General features: G+C 36.0%; 1 protein-coding gene across 1 annotated transcript in view; it reads right to left on the bottom strand.

Annotated features, from left to right (window-relative positions):
* The window catches only part of BRWD3 (bromodomain and WD repeat-containing protein), a 279,424-nt gene that overhangs the window by 177,458 nt on the left and 80,972 nt on the right, over positions 1-20,994 (bottom strand). Inside the window, exons 8-10 of the mRNA XM_090380158.1 lie at positions 11,709-11,930; positions 11,476-11,576; positions 8,619-8,689 (exon numbers count right to left, since the gene is read on the bottom strand). Of these exons, the coding sequence (XP_090236284.1) occupies positions 8,619-8,689; positions 11,476-11,576; positions 11,709-11,930 (394 nt within the window). The remainder of the gene's footprint in view (positions 1-8,618; positions 8,690-11,475; positions 11,577-11,708; positions 11,931-20,994) is intronic.

Here is a 20,994-nt window from a genome sequence, read left to right as displayed (position 1 = left end):
ACTTTCATAAACAACTGATATTTATAAAATTGTAGATAATACACAGCTGCATTTCAAAAATAGAGCTTTTTAAGTAGAGATGAACTTTGTCAGAAAATGATGTTATGAAATTTTTCAGTGAACGCACACACGTTATTCATATCATGCCACAAACTCTAGTACATATAATGTTTTAATCACTTTGGTATTATTAACACAGTGAATACTAGTAAACCAATGAATCACAGTCCACTCATTAACCAGATTTTTTTTTATAGAAGGAGAATGCGATTAGTTAATATTCAGCATATTATTTTATGATTTCAGATAAAAGAACATTTAAAACATTTTCAATATCAGTATAATTCTTTATCATTACTTTATATTTTTGTTAAATACTGTAATTATGTTTCATTTACTATACTCACTATGGATATATATATATATATATATATAAGATGTGTGGTTTGTAAAATAGATAAAGAGTCTGTGAAAATGGAAATGAAAAGTACAAATAACTTTTGTTATTTTCCTTTTTCTGCTTATTTTGCTTCTTAACTGTTATATATTACTACTATATACAGTCGAACTTCCCTATAACGAATTCGATAAATCCAGCGAAAAAATTCGTTATAGAGAAATTTCGTTATACAGAGAATATATTTTTTATTAGAAATTGTTATCTAATTAGAAATGAAAACGAATCGACATTTATTTTTCATGTATTTTATTTCAAAAACATACTTATTTAAATCACATTTACACAATTTTCACCGGTAAGTATCACAAATTAAAAAAAAATCTGTAATTTTCATTTGCACAGCACAATTAAAAAATTGTTTGATTCTCAAAGAAAACCTCACATTTGTTCAGAGCATTGAAAACATTATCAGGAACATTTTCACAAAACTGTAGACCCATATGAACCGTTTTAAATGCGTTAATCATTTCTTCGTGAGTTGGCTTTTCTACGGGTTGTTCTGATGCGTCTTCAGCGTCATCGTTAATTTCTTCGTGATCATGGTCGTGAAATACTGTTCAGCAGTATTTCATCTTCATTTGGATGTTCTGCTGTGATCTACATAAACATAACTATCCAGTGTTATTTCATTTTCGATGTTTCCAGACGATTCTAATAATGTCCAAAAGTTTTTCAGTTGTGAAAGGGGCAGTTCATCTTGTTCGTCCAGTCTTTGTTCGACTTCTGTATTCAATGCAAATCCTACTTTCGAAAAACAATTTTGAATAGTGTATTCAGTGACATCGTTTGTCCAAACTTTTGCCAGTTCAGAGTTGCAATCTCTAAGGTTATTGTAACCTTCAAGTTTATATTTTCTGATAATGCATTGACAATCTTCATTATTATTCTCTTTCGATAATGAAATTTAAAATTTTTAATAATGCCTTGGTCCATTTTTGGTGGTAAAAACAACAACTTTGCACTTTTAAGTTTGGCAGAAATACTGGCAGAATGTGCCAGACAGTTGTCAGTTACAAACACGATTTTCCTTTTTAATTTTTTTGTTATACACTTGTCTAGTTTTAATATCCATTCTTCAAAAATATCACTTGTTATCCATGCTTTTTTATTAGGTGTAGTCAACTTCCAAAGATTTTGTGCCTCTAAAACATCTCGAGTTTTTTGATATTCCGATGATTAAAAGTCTTAATTTTTCACTTCCTGTCATATTTGCTCCAACTAGCACAGTGATTCTTTCTTTGCTTTGTTTTTCGCCAAAACATTTATCATCCTTAAAAGCAAGTGTTCTATTCGGTAAACATTTAAAGAACAAACCCATTTCGTCAGCATTAAAAACATCCTTACGTTCATATTCTTCCAAAATCTTCTTTAAGCTATTGTTCCTCCAACTGTTGCAATCTTCTTCGCTTACATTAACACTTTCTCCACAATTCTGTGGCACTTCTCAAATTTATCTAGCTGCCCAGTGCTCACATTAAATTCTGTATTTGCACAGTCCCTTGGAATGAAATTCCAAGGGACTGTGCAAATTTCAGAGCTTGTTGCTTAATTATTAGGCCCGATATTGGTATATTCTTTTCACGTATCATTTGCACCCATTTTAGAACAGCTTTATCAACATCTTTGTATATACACAACTTAATTCATTTCTTGTCTGCTCCTCCTTCAATTGCATTTAAAATTGATTCTCGATTTTTTAAAATCGTAGATAAACTGCTTGCAGGTATGCCACCTTTCTCCGCAACATCCTTTTTCTTAAAATCCTGGTCAAGATCATAACAATCTTTGCATTATCATTAATACTTTAAACACTTTCTCTTCGACATTTTTCCGTAATTGTAAAGATTACTCAAATACAGCTCTTGATGATATACTGCCAACTTCACTGCGCTGGCCATATAGTGAATTGTTAGTACCACCTACTCAATGACGTTCGCTTGCCAATTCAACAGTATCACGTGACCTTTCCTATCAATCACTTTGAAGAAATATGCGACTGTGAATTTCTTTTATTCTGCTTTCATTCATATATGCACGAAAGAAAATTTATGGTTAATGTATGCTGTATGTTACTTTTCAGAAAAAAAAAAAAAAAAAACAAGAACATATAGCCTGTGTGATTGATGACGAACAAAATTAAAAAATAAAAAAAAATAAAAAAAATTCACCAGAACCATCTATTGGGAGTCCAGTTAGATGAGAACGGACATATCATATAACGATTGACAGGAAGGTCACGTGGTACAGTTGAGGTGAGAAGCGAATGTCACTCAGTAGGCGTTACTAAAAACTGACTATGGTAGCATTCTATGTATTGTGGCACCTCCGTAGCCAGGTGGGCAGGAGCAGCAATGCGTAGCACACACTTTTTGATTAGACCGGGGTTCGAGCCCGTGACCGCCAAATACGGAGGATGCGGAAAGGTCAGGGAATGACCACCGCATATCCCGGAGCAATATGGCCTTAGTTGCTAATGCTCCTAAACACCAAATAATAACAACAACTATGTATTGCCCCACAGCATGCTAAAGTTTACTGCAGCGAATTTTTTTTTCCACTAAGCCAACATCAATTTACAAATCTACCCTATTTATTGTAAAGTTTACGACCACTTTTAAGAAAACCCATTTGGTTTAATAACTGTAACAAAAATGAAATAAAGACCCTCCTATGGGCGTCAATGCCCACAAGTTTCACTAAAAGGATGATTATTTAATTCCAGATGTTAATGCACAATTTCGGAAGGAAGGAGGCAGTATATTTGAGTGGCTGTTTAGCAGTAAATGCTTTTACTAATTTTTTTAAAAATTCGTTATAGAGAAACATTTTGCTATATGGGGTTAATTTTACATATAATTTCGTTTCAAGGTGCAATGTTTTGCGAAAAAATTCGTAATATAGAGAAATTCGTTAAATAGAAGTTCGTAATAGAGAAGTTCCACTGTATAAATATATATATATAATATTGATAAAAATAATTAAGTTATCGAATGACAAAGTAAGCAAACAAAGTATTAAATCAAAATTATTAAACTGTGTTATGGATCCGGGTACTACTAGTTACAGTAGAGAAACCTGGCAACCATAATGAAATATAGACAAATGTTTATATTCAGTATATATGGAATGGATTTGACCTGTCAATTGTAATTACCATGGAAAAATTGAGAAGGCCTGTAAGGTGAAGGAGATAACCTGAAATAAATTAATTAACATAAAAATAGAAATAATAATAAAGATAACAGTGTTACCTAAAGTAGTGGGTCCTAGAGCTTTAACTACTTCTTCATAGGGCTGGCAGCCAAAACCGTAGGAGCCACCACAATAAGCAAGGGTCTCTGTTTCTGTTATAATGTATACATGCGAAAATAATAGGGTGGGTTGGCCATGATTTATACATTTCGCATGTATACATCATAACAAAAACAGAGACCCTTGCTTATTGTGGTGGCTCCTACGGTTTTGGCTGCCGGTCCTATGAAGAAGTAGTTAAAGCTCTAGGACCCACTACTTTAGGTAACATTATTATCTTTATTATTATTTCTATTTTTATGTTAATCAATTTATTTCAGGTTATCTCCTTCACCTTACAGGCCTTCTCAATTTTTCCATGGTAATTACAATTGACAGGTCAACATCCCTTCCATATACACTGAATATAAACATTTGTCTATATATATATATATATATATATATATATATATATATATATATATAGACAAATATATATATTTTAACAACTTTTTCAATAATAATGCATAATGGAAATGGCCATCGTTAATCACCAGATGTACAAGTGAAGTGTAAACTTTCTATGAAGTGTAAACTTTTAAAGTCATGAGTACATTCCCAGAAAAACAATAGATTTTCTGAAAGTATACAGAAACAAGAACAAAGTGATTGAATTTTATAAATTCATTTGCCTTTTCAAAATATAAACCTTGGTTTGTATTTTGAAAAGGACTGTTCTGTTGGACTATAGTGACTTGGCCATTAGGAAGTTAAATTTTCAGTTTTATTATCACTAAAAGTGGTTCTGTAGACATATCTTGAACAAAGTGAGGATAATCCCCTCCATGACTCATTAAAAGATTTCAGCATTCTGACAGCTAGAGACGCATTAAGGTATTTTGGAATGAAACCAAAGCAACCAAAATGAACTACTGCTGTAAGAAACTGGCCTGAAAATATGACTGGCCAAAAATATGTAAGTGTGATTTTCAAGGATTTCCCAACATAGGGGCAAAGGATTGTTGAGTTGGAATTTGAGGACAAAATAATTTGGTGATTTATAGGAAGGAGAGGTGGAAGAGCTGCTGATGGCACAACCAGAGAAATTATCCAGTGAAAAAAAAAAAATTAATCAGACTTTCCTTCAAAAGAAAAATAATGATACTGACAAAGAAACAGAGAATGTAGGAACAATAAGGAAAGAGTGTTTCCTTATTATTTCTTTAAATCTGTTTCCTTAAACAGTGTTTAAGGAAACAGATTTTAAAATGATCAATGAAATTAATATGCCAGAATTGCAGAAGTTGAGCCTCTTGCAAAAAAAAAAAAAAAAATCACAAACAGAAAATTAAAGCTGCTGTATTACTTAAAACTAAATCTGCAAAGAAATTAAAAATAAAAATAAGAGGCTTTTAGTTATATAATTCTTATAGCCAGTTCCTACTTCTTTGGCATCCATCTCTTCCACCAACTCTATCATCTCCCACAATGTCCTTCCTATATTTCCTAACTTACTGTTGGGAATATATCTACCCTTTTCCCATCAATTTAAGAATATATAATTTGCAGCTATGCTAATTACGAAGACTTGCTAGTCCCTAACTTCCTCACAAACATTAAGGGATACCTGTATTTGAGGACAAAGAATCAGCATCCAACAAAATAAAATAAAGCCAGACAATATTTTCAGGAAGCTTCCATTTTCACCATTGGCATAAACACTTTATTGTTATTGTTATTTTGGTTTTTAGGAGCATTAGCAACTAAGGCCATATTGCTCCGGGAATATGCGGTGGTCATTCCCTGACCTTTCCGCATCCTCCGTATTTGGTGGTGAAGGGGCTCGAACCCCGGTCTAATCAAGAAGCGTGTGCTATGCACTGCTGCTCCTTCCCACCTGGCTACGGTGGTGCCTAAACACTTTATACGCATAAGCACTGAGTACAAACACACAACTGTTGGATAACAATCTAACTGTAGTTATGCATTCCTACTATAGAGGCCTCCGTAGACGAGAGGTCAGGAGCAGGAGTGCAGTAGCACACACTCTTTGAGTAGACCGGGGTTCAAGTCCCTGACTGCTAAATACCGTCGATTTGCCAACCTGCACTGGACCAGCATGGCAGATTATGGTCCATTTTCCTCAGCATGAATTGTTGAGGCGGCTTCCATCCTGCAGTGGGTGATAATGGCTGTAGTTTACCCTTTTTTTTTATATTATATGTTCATCCCATTCATGCCAGCAAAGTGTAAGGTATTGCACCTGGGGAACAGTAACCCCAAAATAACTTATACACTTGGTAGAGTTGAACTAAAGCCAGTAGTGGAGGAAAGGGACTTGGGTATTATGATACAGTCAGATATGAGTTCTCCGAGCATTGTAGACTGGTTGCAAGGTGTGCCCATGGTGTCCTATTGATGATTTATTGAACAATCACTAGTAGAGATAAGAACGTCATAATCCCATTATTGTTAGATTGTTAGACCACACTTGGAATACTGTGTTCCAGTATGGAGACTGCACCTAAAGAAAGACATTGTTCTTCTTGAAAGGGTCCAAAGACAGGTAACTCGCCTGGTGAGATTGGCAAAAGGGCATCTATACGAGGAAAGACTTCGAATATGTGGGTTACAGAGCTTGGAAACTAGGCACCTTAGAGGGGACTTGACTGAGGTGTTTAAGGCTCTGAGAGGCATAAGCAAAATGAATAAGGACGAAATTTTCACAGTTATAAATGATTCTAGAACTAGGAGCCATAATTACAGGGGGAATTGTTTAGACTGGATTGCAGGAAGTTTTATTTTAACCACCCATGTAGTAAAAACTACATTTACTTTTTACTACATGGGTGGTAGAGGCTGACAGTGGGGAAATTCAAAGGTAAGCTGGATAATTGCCTAAGGGAGGAGGGAAATGCATAGGTTGTCCATTTCCTTTTCTCTTATTTTTATTATTATTTTAAAAACTTTTCTTCTTATTATTAATTTGTTTTTATTATTATCATTATTTTTTTTTTTTGGCTGGTGCAGCATAAGCCGTGGGCTTCCTTGCACTACGTGGCCATTACTAATACTAAATAATTCTACCAATGATTTTGAAATGTGACTGGCAATGATCTCTATCCACGAATAGATCTATACAATCCACTACTGCTAGTGACTTGAAATCAGCTCTGCAAAACATGGTGGAGGATGCTGTGATTTTACAAGGTATGAATGTGTCTAGTGATTTGAATTATTTTGGACTGGTACCAAAATAGTAGTGCTCTTGCAGTGTCAGTGTTCTATTTTCAGGTCAGTCAGTGAGAATTTGTTGTGTGGGATGTGATGGTCAATGCCATGCTATGATATTTCAGAATTTGATGAAATATTGTAGTGGGTGGAGGAATTATAAAAAGATAATTTGTAGAAGAATAAGAGAAGTTTACCTCAATATGATATACGTAGAACACTTCCATATGATACTCTCCAGAAATTAAAACGAATAAAAAATTAACACAAAATGATTACAGTAAAAAACCAATTGAAAACAATTAAAAAATTAATTAAAAATTCAAAAAGCAATTAAAAATTAAAACAGTTTAGGGTAAATTGTGAAAAATGATTTTCCTTCCTGAAACTGACAGTGAGACCATATGTCGTGATCACAGGAATGGAAATTATAGAGTATGTGAGCTTGAATCTTAAACAGGGAGATTATTTTATTCTCGCACATGTGCACGAAAGGCTGCGATTATTTGTTTTCGTGAATGAACGTTAATAGAATTCTCATGTAAGTTAATTTCAGTGGTTTCTGCAATTAATAGCCTTGTATAATTACGTTAGACAAGTATTTTGGCTTTGTTAAATAAAAATGTATGGTTTTCATTAACAGCATAAAAGGCTAATTCTAATGCTGCTGAACGAACTGAGGATGCGTGCTGTTTTACTCGAACATTCAGCAGAAATCTCGTAGATCCTTGTCAAGATGAGTCATAATCATTGCAAGAAATGTTGTATACCAAGTTATTTAATTGTGTTGCAAAAGAGGAAAGGACTCACCAACTGTTCAGTACAGTGTGTAATTTTCATATTGGTATGGCCACAATCTTAAATTCGGTATCTTTAAAGAATCTGTTAAGCTGCTTGTGCCACTGTTCAACGTATGGGACAGAGATAGAGTATTTTTTTGATGTTACTATTGTTGGTTGGTGTAGTTTTTTGTATGCTATCCTTAGCTTGTGCGTAGATAGCAAGGTTTTCCCTCAGAAACTGGGGTTTTCTCATTCAGCAAAACAGGCAAATCGACTAGAGGACACATGCAATTTACAGTCATAATACATATATGGGTATATGTAAGAGATTACGGGTGGCCCTAATACAATAATTTGAATAATTTTAATCCTTAGCTTGTACCCTAATTCGGTTTATTGTAGCAAGGGGATAAATCCCTATTTATGAATCTGCTGGTTAATATCTGTATTTTTGAGTCTAGAGCGGATCCATCGTTGAATATTTATAGGCATTTGAGAAACTGATTCAAGATAATAGATCTTTTGTAGGTGAACAGGTGATAACTGTTATAACATAGAAGCATACTGGTGTTTGTTAGTTTACGATAAATGTTAAATTGCTCATGCTCTCAAAGAGAGCATGAGCAAGTTCAGTAATAAATTTTGGCAAAGGATAGCAAAATACTATCTAATATCTACCTGACTCACTAAGCATTATGAATTTTAAGGCACTGAAATGATTAGTGACACACATGCATTACTTTAAATATGTTTCTGCTTAACACAGAAGACGAAGTTTTTAGAGGAAACTGGTTAATTCCAAATGTTGATTTCAAAGAAGCATCTGATATGCAGAATTCATTTGCTTAAAGTACAATTGTCGAGAAATTGTAGTGAATTACTTATAATCAAGTTATCTTAATAAAGTAACCTACCTGGACTAAATGAAGAGCACACCATTTGTGCATTAGCTCTATTTCTTTCAGTAAACTTTATGGGCTTGGGGCTGAAAATAAAAGTAGAATTCTCATAATATAAGTATTATGTATAATTACTAATTCAAGAATTTGATTTGTATATTAGATTAATTAAAGAGTAATTAGGGAATATATTCTTTAATCATGTTCTTTAACATATTTGCTGCAACCTATATTTGGAGACTCATTCAACCATCCTTTTATCCACTGTATCAACTTGCCCTTGGAGAAGTATGGCATTAAGGGCAAGTTGCTACAATGAATAAAAGGATGGTTGAGTGGGAGAAGACAGAGTGGTAATCAATGGACACTGTTCTTTGTGGACTAATGTTATCAGTGGAGTTCCCCAGGGATCAGTGTTGGGCCCATTGTTGTTTTTGTATTTATCCATGATATTGATGAAGGTATATCAAGCTTAATGTCCAAGTTTGCAGACAATACGAAGGTTGGTAAGGCTGTTAATGACAGTAAGGATGGTATGCTATTCCAACAGGAATAGTTTAACTAAAGTTTAACATTGACAAATGCAAAGTACTGCATATGGGTAGCAGTAACCCCAGAGTAACATACCAACTGTGTGGTACAACACTCAGGGTAGTGGAGAATGAAAAAGACCTGGGGTAATTGTGCAATCAGATATGAAGTTTTCTTTTTTTCTTTTTTTTTTTTTTTTTAATGTAAACCCCAAACACGAGAGGTATTAGAACCTATAGTACTTAGTACCATGCTTGGGTTAAATCTGAGCAATGTAGACAGGCTACAAGAGTAGCTCGTGGGGTCTTATCAATAATATACAGGAATTTTTCTAGCAGGGATAAGGAGGTGATTATCCCTTGTATAAGGCAATGGTCAAGCCACACCTTGAGTACTTGCATACAGGTCTGGAGGCATTATTTTAGGAAAGATGTTGAGCTACTAGAAGAAGTACAGAGAAGGGCAATGAAATTAGTGAGTGGAACAAAGGGTTACTGTTACGAAGATAGGCTTAAGTTCTGCATATTACAGTGTCTTGTGACTAGGCAGCTGCGATGTGATCTGATTGAGGTGTATAAGGTTTGAGCAAGCTCAGTGTTGATGGGATTCTTCCTCTTGCTCAGATTCAACACCTGAGGGGGCGAAATCTGAGCAAGAGTAATAAACTCAAATTGAGGAAAGATGGTTGTAGAATAGATTGTGCAGAAATTTGCCTTTAGTCAGCGGGTGGTTGATTGCTGGAACAAACTTCCATCTATCATTGTGGAAGTTGACAGCTTAAATAAATTCAAGGCTGAAATAGACACACTTTTGGAGTGAATGGATGGGTGAAACAGGAAGGTTTTTTGTTTTTTTTTTGACTGATGCTAAATAAGCTTGCTTTCTTGCATCATATGCCTCTACTACTAATGCTAATGTGCCAGAATTTTCAGAATGTTGAGAAATAACATTTTGAAAATTTGTATACAATGTTTGAAAAGTAAAAGTCAAGAATTCACAGCCAAAAGTGAACATTTACTTTTGGGCTGAGCACTGTAAATTCGGACAAAATGAAAAATTTATTCAAAGTATTAGTACTGAATTAACATAATTTTTTGTGGATGTATAAATGAAAGCAAATAGAGTTTGAAATCAAGGTATCATTATGCTGTATCTTTGAATGCCTACCCATAAACTGATGATGAGAAAAACATTTCTGAAATTGTGTGGTGCTTGTCTGGGTAGTATGAAAGGTTTATATGAGGAGTCTGGTAATGTTACTTTTCAATGCAGACCCCCTTTGGAGTCAACACACTATTGCCAAAGATGCTGCAATGCTCTATTCCAGCTGCAAAGAAAGTTTTCTCTTGAGCCACCAGGAACGCATTCACAGCAGCAATGACATCACTGTCAGTGTGGAAATTAGATGTCAGCTAGGTATTTTTTCAAATTAGGAAATAGATGAAAGTCCAACAATGTTAGGTGTAGTGAATATGGAGGATAGGCCAAGATTTCAAAGCCACACTCGTGCAGGGCAGCCATAGCAATATGCCCAGAAAGACTCAGCAATACATCGCTGAGTCTTTCTGGGCATTTGTCTTTGATGTTTTCAAGCAAACATCTCACCTGCCCTTACTGATAGTAATGTAGTGGCAACACTCCACCAGCATCCCCCCCCAAAAAAAGAGATGCTATCACTTTGCCAGCAGAAGAAATCGACTTGGCTTTCTTTGAAGGGGAAGAAGAGCTGTATTTCTGCTGTTTAGCCTGCTCCTTTGTCTATGGCTGAAAGTAATGGAGCCACATCTCATCCATGGTGACAAGCCTTGCGAGGAAATTTGCTGGATCTGCCTGAAAACGATGAAAATGTTCATTTGACTTGATAAATCTTGTATGTTTTTGATCTGCTGTCAACAACTTTGGGATCCATCATGCTGACACCTTTAGCATAGTAGAACCTCTGTTATTATGTGGTATACACATTCAGATGACACACACAAGACAGTGGCAATGTCTTGTGCATCTAGTGGAGGAGACAAGGTAGTCTTGGCAAGCATGTATGTGTTTTCATTGGTGCTTTCCAAAATATCTCTTCAAAATTCTGCATCTCTATTTTATAAGTTTACAAATGATAACCAAACAGTCACTAAATCACACAAAGTGGATGTAGAGTTAAGGAGTACATTCACAACTTGAAAGTTTTATTTTATCAACACCTTAGCATTATATTTTCAAAAGCATTCTACAGATTTTGTGAACAAAGTGTCAAAGATTCAATATCTCAAAAAGACCTGTTTACACCAGCTATCGTCTTAGACTTAATTTTTATATTATATTCAAAAAAGCTTGCAACAAAACTTACTTAAAACTATTTGTTTTATTGGTCCATGACCAAAAGCAAACACAACCATCATTCCCGGTAGATATGAGATAACGAGAGTCTCCTTTTGGGTATGGACAAAACTGTAAAAAAAGAAAAAAAAGAAAAAAAAAAGTTATTCAAATTATGACTACAATGCACATGTATGCTGTTAGAGAATAAACAGGCATATAGTTTTATACTACAAAAATGATAAATGTAGAATTAATACAAACCTGAAGTGATGTCACCATGCCTGTGTGACCAGCAAGAACTGCCACAGGTGACATAGTTCTCAAACACCATACACGAATAATTTTATCACAACTTCCAGCTGCTAGTAATGTATTTTCAAAATTAACAGCCATATCTGTAATCTCAGCAGAGTGACCTCTCAGCGTTGCTAAGAGACGTCCATCAGAAGCACTCCATATTTTGACTAGAAGATCATCAGCTCCCTGAAATAAATTTAGAGTAAAAAATTAATTACAAGAAACAAAATTTGAGAATAAAAGCATCATATTTTGAATTTTACACATTGCCTTCATTAGGAAGGTTAAAAATAACTTTTCAATAAAAAAAAATTAATAAAGCTATAAAGAATTTTAAATTTAAATTTTGCCTAAGCACGAATTAACATTCATAAGATTAGTTTTCTTTTCATAAAGAAAACATTAATAATGAAACTCTAAAAGCCTTCACATGAATTCTCACAAAACTGTAATGAAAATAACATGCTTGCCTATCCCTAAGATCTATATTTCTTTTATTTTTGACTTCAATAATATGTTTATTTATTAACAGATAACACATTGTTAGAGAAATTCCACACACACACACACTGGCTAATCTAGCCCATATCGCACCAATGCTACTTTCTGTTGTGTTAATGGTTTAAATATCATCCATTTGAGAAGCAGCAGATTCCTTCAGACAAAGTTTTTGAAAAGGTAAATATTTATTGTAATGTTACATATATTTCAATTTTGCTTGATAACATGGATAAATACATTAGCATTAGTAGAGGCATATGATGCAAGAAAGCAAGTATATGCAGCATCACCCAAAAAAAAACCACCCTCTCCCGTTTCACCCATCCATTCACTCCAAAAGTTTGTCTAGTTTACCCTTGAATTCATTTAAGATGTCAACTTCCACAATGACAGATGAAAGATTGTTCCAGAAATCAACCGCCCACTGGCTAAAGGCAAATTTCCACACATCTATTCTACAACTGTCTTTCCTCAATTTGAATTTATACCCCCCCCCCCTCAAGGTGCGGAATCAGAGCAAGAGGAAGAATACCATCAGCACTAAACTTGCTCGAACCATTCAAGGCCTTATACACCTCAATCAGATCACTTTGCAGGTGCCTAGTCTCCAGACATGGCAATTTGCAGACCTCAAGCCTATCTTGGTAACATTCCTAAAATGAAGCCTCCAGACCAGTATGCAAGGTGTGACCTGACTATTGCCTTATACAAGAAGGATAATCACCTCCTTATCCCTGTTAGCAAAATTCTTATACAGTAATACCCCGAAGTTACGCGATAGGTGGGTCCGACGAAAATCGCTTAAGTCGAATTCGCGTAAGTCGGGGTACAACTTTGCATATAAATACATATAAATTTTGTTTAATTGGGACCAAGGACTAACAAAAACACTAGTTTAGAAGAAAAATATTAATAAAATTGCAGTTCTTTATACATATTAATACAAAATATGTATTAAAAAAATAAATGACTTACGTAAAAAAGTTATTTCGATGTCGATGGCTTCATAAAATCTAACAAATTCGTCTGACGACACAGCACCTTCTTTATTTCACTTTATAGACAATAAAGAAGGCGCATTTTATAAAGTGCCTTCTTTATTGTCTATGTTTTCTAAAATTTTTAAGCCCTTTTCAATTTTCAACCTGTCAAGTTTGCAATTGTCATGTGCTTTTCGCTGTTGCTTCATTTAGGCCTGTAGCACGTGCAATATCATATGGTCTTTCATTTCGCTCAAAGCGTTTCACAATTTCATATTTTTTCTCTATCGACAGAGGCGGACTGGCCATAAGCCTTACCGGGGAAACCCCGGTGGGCCGGTGTGATTTTGGTCATAAACCATAGTATGAGGCCACTACAAATTTTCCTGGGTAAGAATTTTTGACCCAGTCCGCCTCTGTTTATCGATAATTGCTTTTCTTTTTCTCTCTGAATCTGCAGTGTCTTCACCAGGACGCTTCCTTTTCACACCTTTTAAGTATTTTACTCATTTTTAGGGAATAAAGCACAATTACAAACCGAGGAGGCACGCTTGATATGCATAAACAAAGCTGCGTGCATGTAGCAACTGAATAAACAACACCATAAAGGCAGAGATACACTATTAACACCTCACATTTCTAGGGGTTACTACCATAAAACAATAACAATCCAGTTGCGTTTCTGCTAGTGGAATCTGTTATAAACTGGTAGTAGTAAACTCGATCTAATTGCATACCGATAGCTGGAATTGTGTTGGTTTTTACGTTATTATGGTGAAATGTGTTTCCCCTTCACTGATATAAAACACATAAATACGTTTTCGGAATCTTCTCTTCATTCCTATCGTGTTGCGTTCGGTTGGGGTGATTCTGTGTTCGACTGCCATTTCTTGTAAACACAAAGGCGAATCGTGCATAAGCCAATTCGGTTTGTGTTATATTATAAGATATCGTTACCGTATTTATAAATAGTGTATGATCGAATTCGTGTAGTGTAAACACGTGTTATATGAGGACTGACTGTATACGGCTCGACCGACGCAATCCATTTCTCTTGTGAAAACGATGTAATTTCCGACAAAAGTTGAGCACGAATTCGAACGCACACATATAAAAACGACAGTTAAAATACAAATTCTTGTATATGTGTGCAGCTCATGTGCAGCAAAGTTGAATTTTGTTCATCTTTCGCTCTCATTCTCCGCCATCGCAGCGTATATCGATAACATATGAAAAACGACCTTGAAGATAGTGGGCGGCAGTGTTGCCAAACGAAAAAATCAAGAACCGCGTAACTCCGAGTTCGCGTAAGTCGGGGTATTACTGTATATCATTGACAAGACAACATGAGCTACTCTTGCAGCCTGTCTACACTGGTCAGAAAACTTCATATCTCACTGCACAATTACCTCCAGGTCTTTTTCATTCTCCACTACCATGAGCGTAGTACCGCACAGTTGGTATGTTACTCTGGGGTTACTGCTACCCATATGTAGTACTTTGCATTTGTCAATGTTAAAGTTCAGTTGCCAACTCTCAGCCCATCTGCTCAACTTTTCTAGATCCTATTACAGCAGCATTCCATCCTTACTGTTATTAACAACCTACCAACCTTCGTATCGTCTGAAAACTTGGACATTAAGCCTGATATATCTTCACGGATATCATTCATAAATACAGAAAACAACAACGGACCCAACATGGACTCCTGATTGGTGTTGTTATTTGGTTTTTAGGAACATTACCAACTAAGGACATATTGCTCTGGGGATGTGCGGTGATCATTCCCTGACCTTTCCACACTCTCCGTATTTGGTGGTCACGGGCTCAAACCCTGGTCTAATCAAGAAGTGTGTGCTATGCACTGGTGGCTGCTCCTGCCCACCTGGCTACGGAGGCACCTGGACCCCTGGGAAACTCCACTAATAACATTAAACCATGAAGAGCAGTGTCCATTAATGACCACTCTGTCTTCTCCCACTCAACCATCTTATCAATCGTAGCAACTTGCCCTTAATGTCATACATTATTGCAGTGTGTCTTGTTCATATACATACAGTTTTGTATATTGTATACTAAGGCAATAAGCAATTATCATTTTCACCACCCTTCCAGCATGAATGCAGCATTATCACCGAATACTCAGTACAACTATGAAAGTTAGCTAAGCACAGAGTAGGTGAAACTAAATCAATCAAAGAAATACACTATTTATTTGTACAATGGGGCCAACTGATGATGTCACTAACAGCAAATTCTTAGTGGGAGTATTCAAGGAACTAATTGTGGAAGCTACTAGGCTTTCCATACTGATTAAGACATATTGTTCATGGTTTAGGCCTAAATGGATGTCAGATGAACTAATGAGACTCGTGGCAGAGAAGAAAAATGCATGGGATGCATATAAATTATTAGGCGACATAGAAGCTTATGTATAGAAGCAGACTAGCAGATATAAGCTAGTCTGTAACCAAGTCACAAAGGGGGTTAGGCAAGCAAAGGCAGATTATGAGAAATCTTTGGCAAAGGATGCTAAGGAAAACAGCAACGACTTCTTTATTTATATAAACTCTAGAAGGAAGGGGATGAATCAGTTTGGTCCACTTGATATCGATGGTTCGACCATTGATGATCCTGCTCAGATAACTGATAATCTGAGTATTTTGCATCTACATTCGACCATGAGAAGTTATTAAGGGAGAAAAATGCCAGAAGTTTATCAAACTGTAACAGGGTGCTAAATGATTTTGTAATAACTGAGAGCAAAGTGGAGGAGAAATTGTTGAAGTTAAACATAAGAAAGGCACCTGGGGTGGATGGGATCTATCCAGTTATATTAAAGGAGGTGGCAAAGGAAGTAAGCAAATCCTTAGCCATAATTATGAGAGCATCCTTGGACTCAGGGGAAGTCCCCACAGACTGGAGATGTGAAAATGTATCCCCAATTCACAAAGGGATATAAGAGTGACATAAGTAATTACAATAGTTAATTTAACTTCTGTTCCGGGGAAAATAATGGAGTCACTTGTTAAAGATGTATTGTAGGATCATCTAGACAAGACTGCAGTAATAATTCAGACATAGCATGGGTTTATTAAGGGAAACTCTTGTCTGACAAATTTGATTGGATACTATGATATAGTTTCAAAGGATGCAAAAATTAATTTTGATATCATATACAGTGGAACCTCTATATTCGTCATTAATCCATTCCTGAGGGATGGACAAATACTGAATCGGACGAATATAATATGAATTAACTAAAATTGGAATAATCCGTTCCCAGCCCCAAATCTGATACATAAATAAATAAAAATTTAACCAGAACTTTACCTTTATTGAGGAGTGATGATGACAGAAGCTGAAGAGGAGGAAAGGAATTATGTATTGTTTAGAAGGGGAGTCACCTTCCATTAAAACATCAGGTACTGTAACTCTAATTCTTGTGATCGATGTCTTTTTTGTCCATTTCCCGATGATTCACTAGCACTTGATTTAGCACAGAACTTGTCTAATGTTGTCTGTTTCTGTCTGTTTTTTAAAATTTCCTGAAAGTAGCCAATCACATTATCATTGAATGAATTTATATTTCGATTAACTACAGCAATGTTTGGGTGCCACTTCTCGACCATACTCTGCATTTTGACCCAATTGGACAGCATTTTATTAATGTTAGCAGTTGGGATGCTGCATTTACTTGACCCTTCCTCCTCTGATGAAATTTCCTCCACTGCTTCAGCTTCCTGTTCTTTATGAAGGTCCAACAGTTCTGAGGTGAGCTCCCTTCTATGGACCTCCACCAATTCCTCTACATCCTCACTATCAACCTCCAATTCCATGGGCCTGCCCAGAGACAATTTCATCAACAACAACAAGCTCTGACCCAAAACCTTCAAAGTCTCTTTCTGACACACACTCTGGCCACAATTTCCTCCAGGCCAAGTTCATTGTCATGGAAGACATTTCACCCCCATGTCTTATCAATTATCCTCAATATCCTCATTTCAATATCCTCAAACAATAGAGGATATTGAAATGATTTTTCCAAAATTCTTTAAATGTAATTTCTGTCTCCGATGTCACTTCAAAACACCTTTGAAACAGGGCTTTTGTATAAAGTTTTTTAAAACAGGCAACGACCTGCTGATCCATGGGTTGGATTAGAGGAGTTGTGTTTGGTGGTAGATATTTAATGCGAATAAAGCTGTATTCCCCTACCAAATCATCTTCCAAGCCAGGGGGATGAGCAGGAGCATTGTCCAAAACCAAGAGGGCCTTTACAGGTAAATTATAACTTTCTAGATAAGCTTTCAAACTTGGGGCAAACACTTCATGAATCCACTATAGGAAAAACTGTCTTGTTACCCAAGCCTTACTGTAAGCCCTCCACATCACATTTAGTTCACTTTTTATTCTTCTTAATATTGTTTTTAAAAACTCTCAGATTTTCTAAATGATAAATGAGAAATGGTTTAATTTTGCAGTCCCCACTAGCGTTACCACACAACAAGAGTGTTAATCTGTCTTTCATTGGATTGTGTCCGGGCAATGCTTTTTCCTCTTTTGTAATGTAGGTTCTTCTAGGCATATTTTTCCAGAATAGGCCAGTCTCATAACAATTAAAAACTTGTTGAGGGTTAAATCCCTCAGTGTCTACATAATTTTTGAAATCATCAACAAATTTTTTAGCATTTTCTGCATTCGAGCTTGAAGCCTCTCCATGCCTAACTACACTATGAATGTCCGTTCGCCTTTTAAATTTTTCGAACCAGTCCCTACTTGCCATGAAATCAATACTGGTTCCTGGGTTCTTTTGCTGCAGGTCATCATATAACTGCCTTGCTTTTTCGCCGATGATAGATTGTGAAATATTATCACCAGCCATTTGCTTTTCAGTAAACCATGTTAATAAAAGATTTTCCATGTCTTCATACGTTTCTGATCTTTTAGTGGCAAAAATTTTTATGCCTTTTGCCACATCAGCCACTTTAATTGCTTCTTTATTTTTAATTATGCTGCTTACCGTAGTTCTTGGCATGTTAAATTCTAACGCTAAGTTGGAATTCCACTTTCAAACTTAGCAATGATTTCTTTTTTAAACTCAATTGTGGTTCTCACAGCTTTCCTTTTTGGTTGTTTTTCTTCGCTACACTTTTTTTGGGCCCATGGTCACTTCTTTTTACAAAGATAACTGCAAATAATTGCAAAATTTAAAAAAATTTCAAAGAGAAAAATAACAGATGATGTGCACTGAACGATCACAGAAGGCAGACTGCTAGGATATCCACAAGGCTGGCTGACTGTGTGGGCGATTGTACGAGGCTAGTCACCCATGCGGCGGGTGACTTTTCGTGACGAATACTGGATTTTTGGATGAATATTGAAGCATCTTTTTACCGAAAAAATGTGAAGAATATTGGATTTGATGAATATAGGGGCTGATGAATACAGAGGTTCCACTGCACTTGGATTTCAGGAAAGCTTTTGACACTGTTGCACATGGAAGGCTACTGTACAAATTGAAGCAGTGTGGCATTAAGGGTAAGTTGCTATAATGGATAAAAGGTTGGTTGAGTGGGAGAAGACACTGTTGCACATGGAAGGCTACTGTACAAATTGGAGCAGTGTGGCATTAAGGGTAAGTTGCTATAATGGATAAAAGGTTGGTTGAGTGGGAGAAGACACTGTTGCACATGGAAGGCTACTGTACAAATTGGAGCAGTGTGGCATTAAGGGTAAGTTGCTACAATGGATAAAAGGTTGGTTGAGTGGGAGAAGACAGAGAGTGGTAATCAATGGACACTGCTCTTCATGGAGCAATGTTATTAGTGGATTTCTCCAGAGTTCAGTGATGGCCCACTGTTGTTTTGCATATTGATCAATGATATTGATTAAAGTATATCAGGCTTAATGTCAAAGTTTGCAGATGAAACAAAGGTTGGCAGGGTTGTTAATGACAGTAATGGCAGTCTGCTACTCCAACAGGATCTAGAAAATTCGGGCAGATGGGCTGAGAAGTGGCAACTGAAGTTTAACGTTGACAAATGCAAAGTACTGCATATGGGTAGAAATAAACCCACAGAAACGTACCAACTGTGTGGTAACTACGCATCATCATCATCATCATCAGCCATTTTCAATCCACGGCAGAATGAAGGCCTCTCCAGCAACTTTCCAGTTCCTTCTGTTTTGAGCACTGCCCATCCATTTACTACCCACAAACTCATGAATTTCATCTATCCTTCTCCGCCTTTGTCTTCCAGGTTTTCTTCTAGATCCTCTTTGGTACCATTCTGTTATTTTCTTAGTCAATCTGTCATCCTGTCTTCGAGCTATGTGTCCTGCCCAAGACCATTTTAGTTCTTTAGTTTTGATAAGAATGTCCTTTACTTGAGTTTGCTGCCTAATCCATGTGTTTCTCTTCTTATCTAACAGTCTGATTCCCAATATAATTCATTACATTCTTCGCTGTGTAGTTCTCAGCTTCTCTTCCTTTCTTTTGGTGAGTGCTCAAGTTTCACTTCCATAAGTCATGGTGGGGAGTATACATTGGTTCATTATTTTACGTTTTAGACAAATTGGATATTGGTCTTCAGTATGTGACTATATTTTCTGAATGCTATCCATCCAAAATTTATTCTTCTCTTGACTTCCAGCCATTTATCATTATTACAGCTAATAACTTGTCCCAGATAAGTATATGACTCTAGCTTTTCAATTACTGCTCCTTCAATCATTATTTCCCTTTCTGTGGCATATTTGTTCATCATTACTTTTGTTTTAGCCATATTCATCTTTAGTTCAAAATCCTTACTAATTGTGCATAACTGATTAAGATTTTCCTCTAATTCTTTGGGATCGTGGCTTATGACCACAATGTCATCTACAAATCGTAAATGGTTTAAGTACTCTCCGTTCACATTGACTCCTTTCTGCGACCAGTCTAATCTTCTGAAAGCTTCCTCAAGGGCAGCAGTAAACAGCTTTGGAGATATTGTGTCTCCTTGTTAAACTCCTTTCTCGATTTTAAATTTCCTACTGTCTTTGTCTAGTCTAATAAAGGAGGTAGCATTCTCATATATTTTCTTCAAAATCATAATATGTGGGGTATCAATGCCTTTTCTTTCCAGTGCCCGAAACATTGCCTTATGCTGTATGGAGTCAAATGCCTTTTCATAATCCACAAATGCCAGGCATAACGGTGTTTTATATTCATTTGCATTCTCCATTAGCTGTGATATTACGTGAAGGTGATCCATAGTTGAGAATCCTGTCCTAAAGCCAGCTTCCTCTTTCGATTGATTCTCATCGAGTATTCTTTCTAATCTGTTAGTAACAACCCTTGTGAACAATTTGTAGATGTGGGATAACAAGCTAATTGGTCTATAATTTCCAATTTCTGATTTATCTCCTTTCTCATGCAGCAAAACTATGATTGCATTATTCCACTGTTTAGGCGTCACACCTTTTCTAATGCACTTTGTGAAAAGCCTTGCCAGTTTTTGTGTTATGTATCTTCCTCCCAATTTTAACAACTCTACAGTAACTGAGTCTTTTTTCACAAGGGCTTTCTGATTCATTTTCTTCAATGCATGTTATTCATCATCAGGAAGAATATCGGGTACGTTGTATGTGTTGCTAATTTGCAATCCATCTTCCCCGCTGCTGGCATTCCCTCGCTCCTTGTATAATTCTCTATAGTAGTCTTCTGCTATTTGAATTATGCCTTCTCTACTGTTTAAAAGTACACCATCGCTATTCTTCAGTTT

This window comes from Mastigoproctus giganteus, chromosome 8, assembly GCF_048544385.1.
Source record: "Mastigoproctus giganteus isolate SK-2022 chromosome 8, ASM4854438v1, whole genome shotgun sequence".
NCBI classification, from domain to species: domain Eukaryota; kingdom Metazoa; phylum Arthropoda; class Arachnida; order Uropygi; family Thelyphonidae; genus Mastigoproctus; species Mastigoproctus giganteus.
Note: the sequence above shows the minus strand (reverse complement) of the source record. Positions and strands in the feature narration are given on the sequence as shown.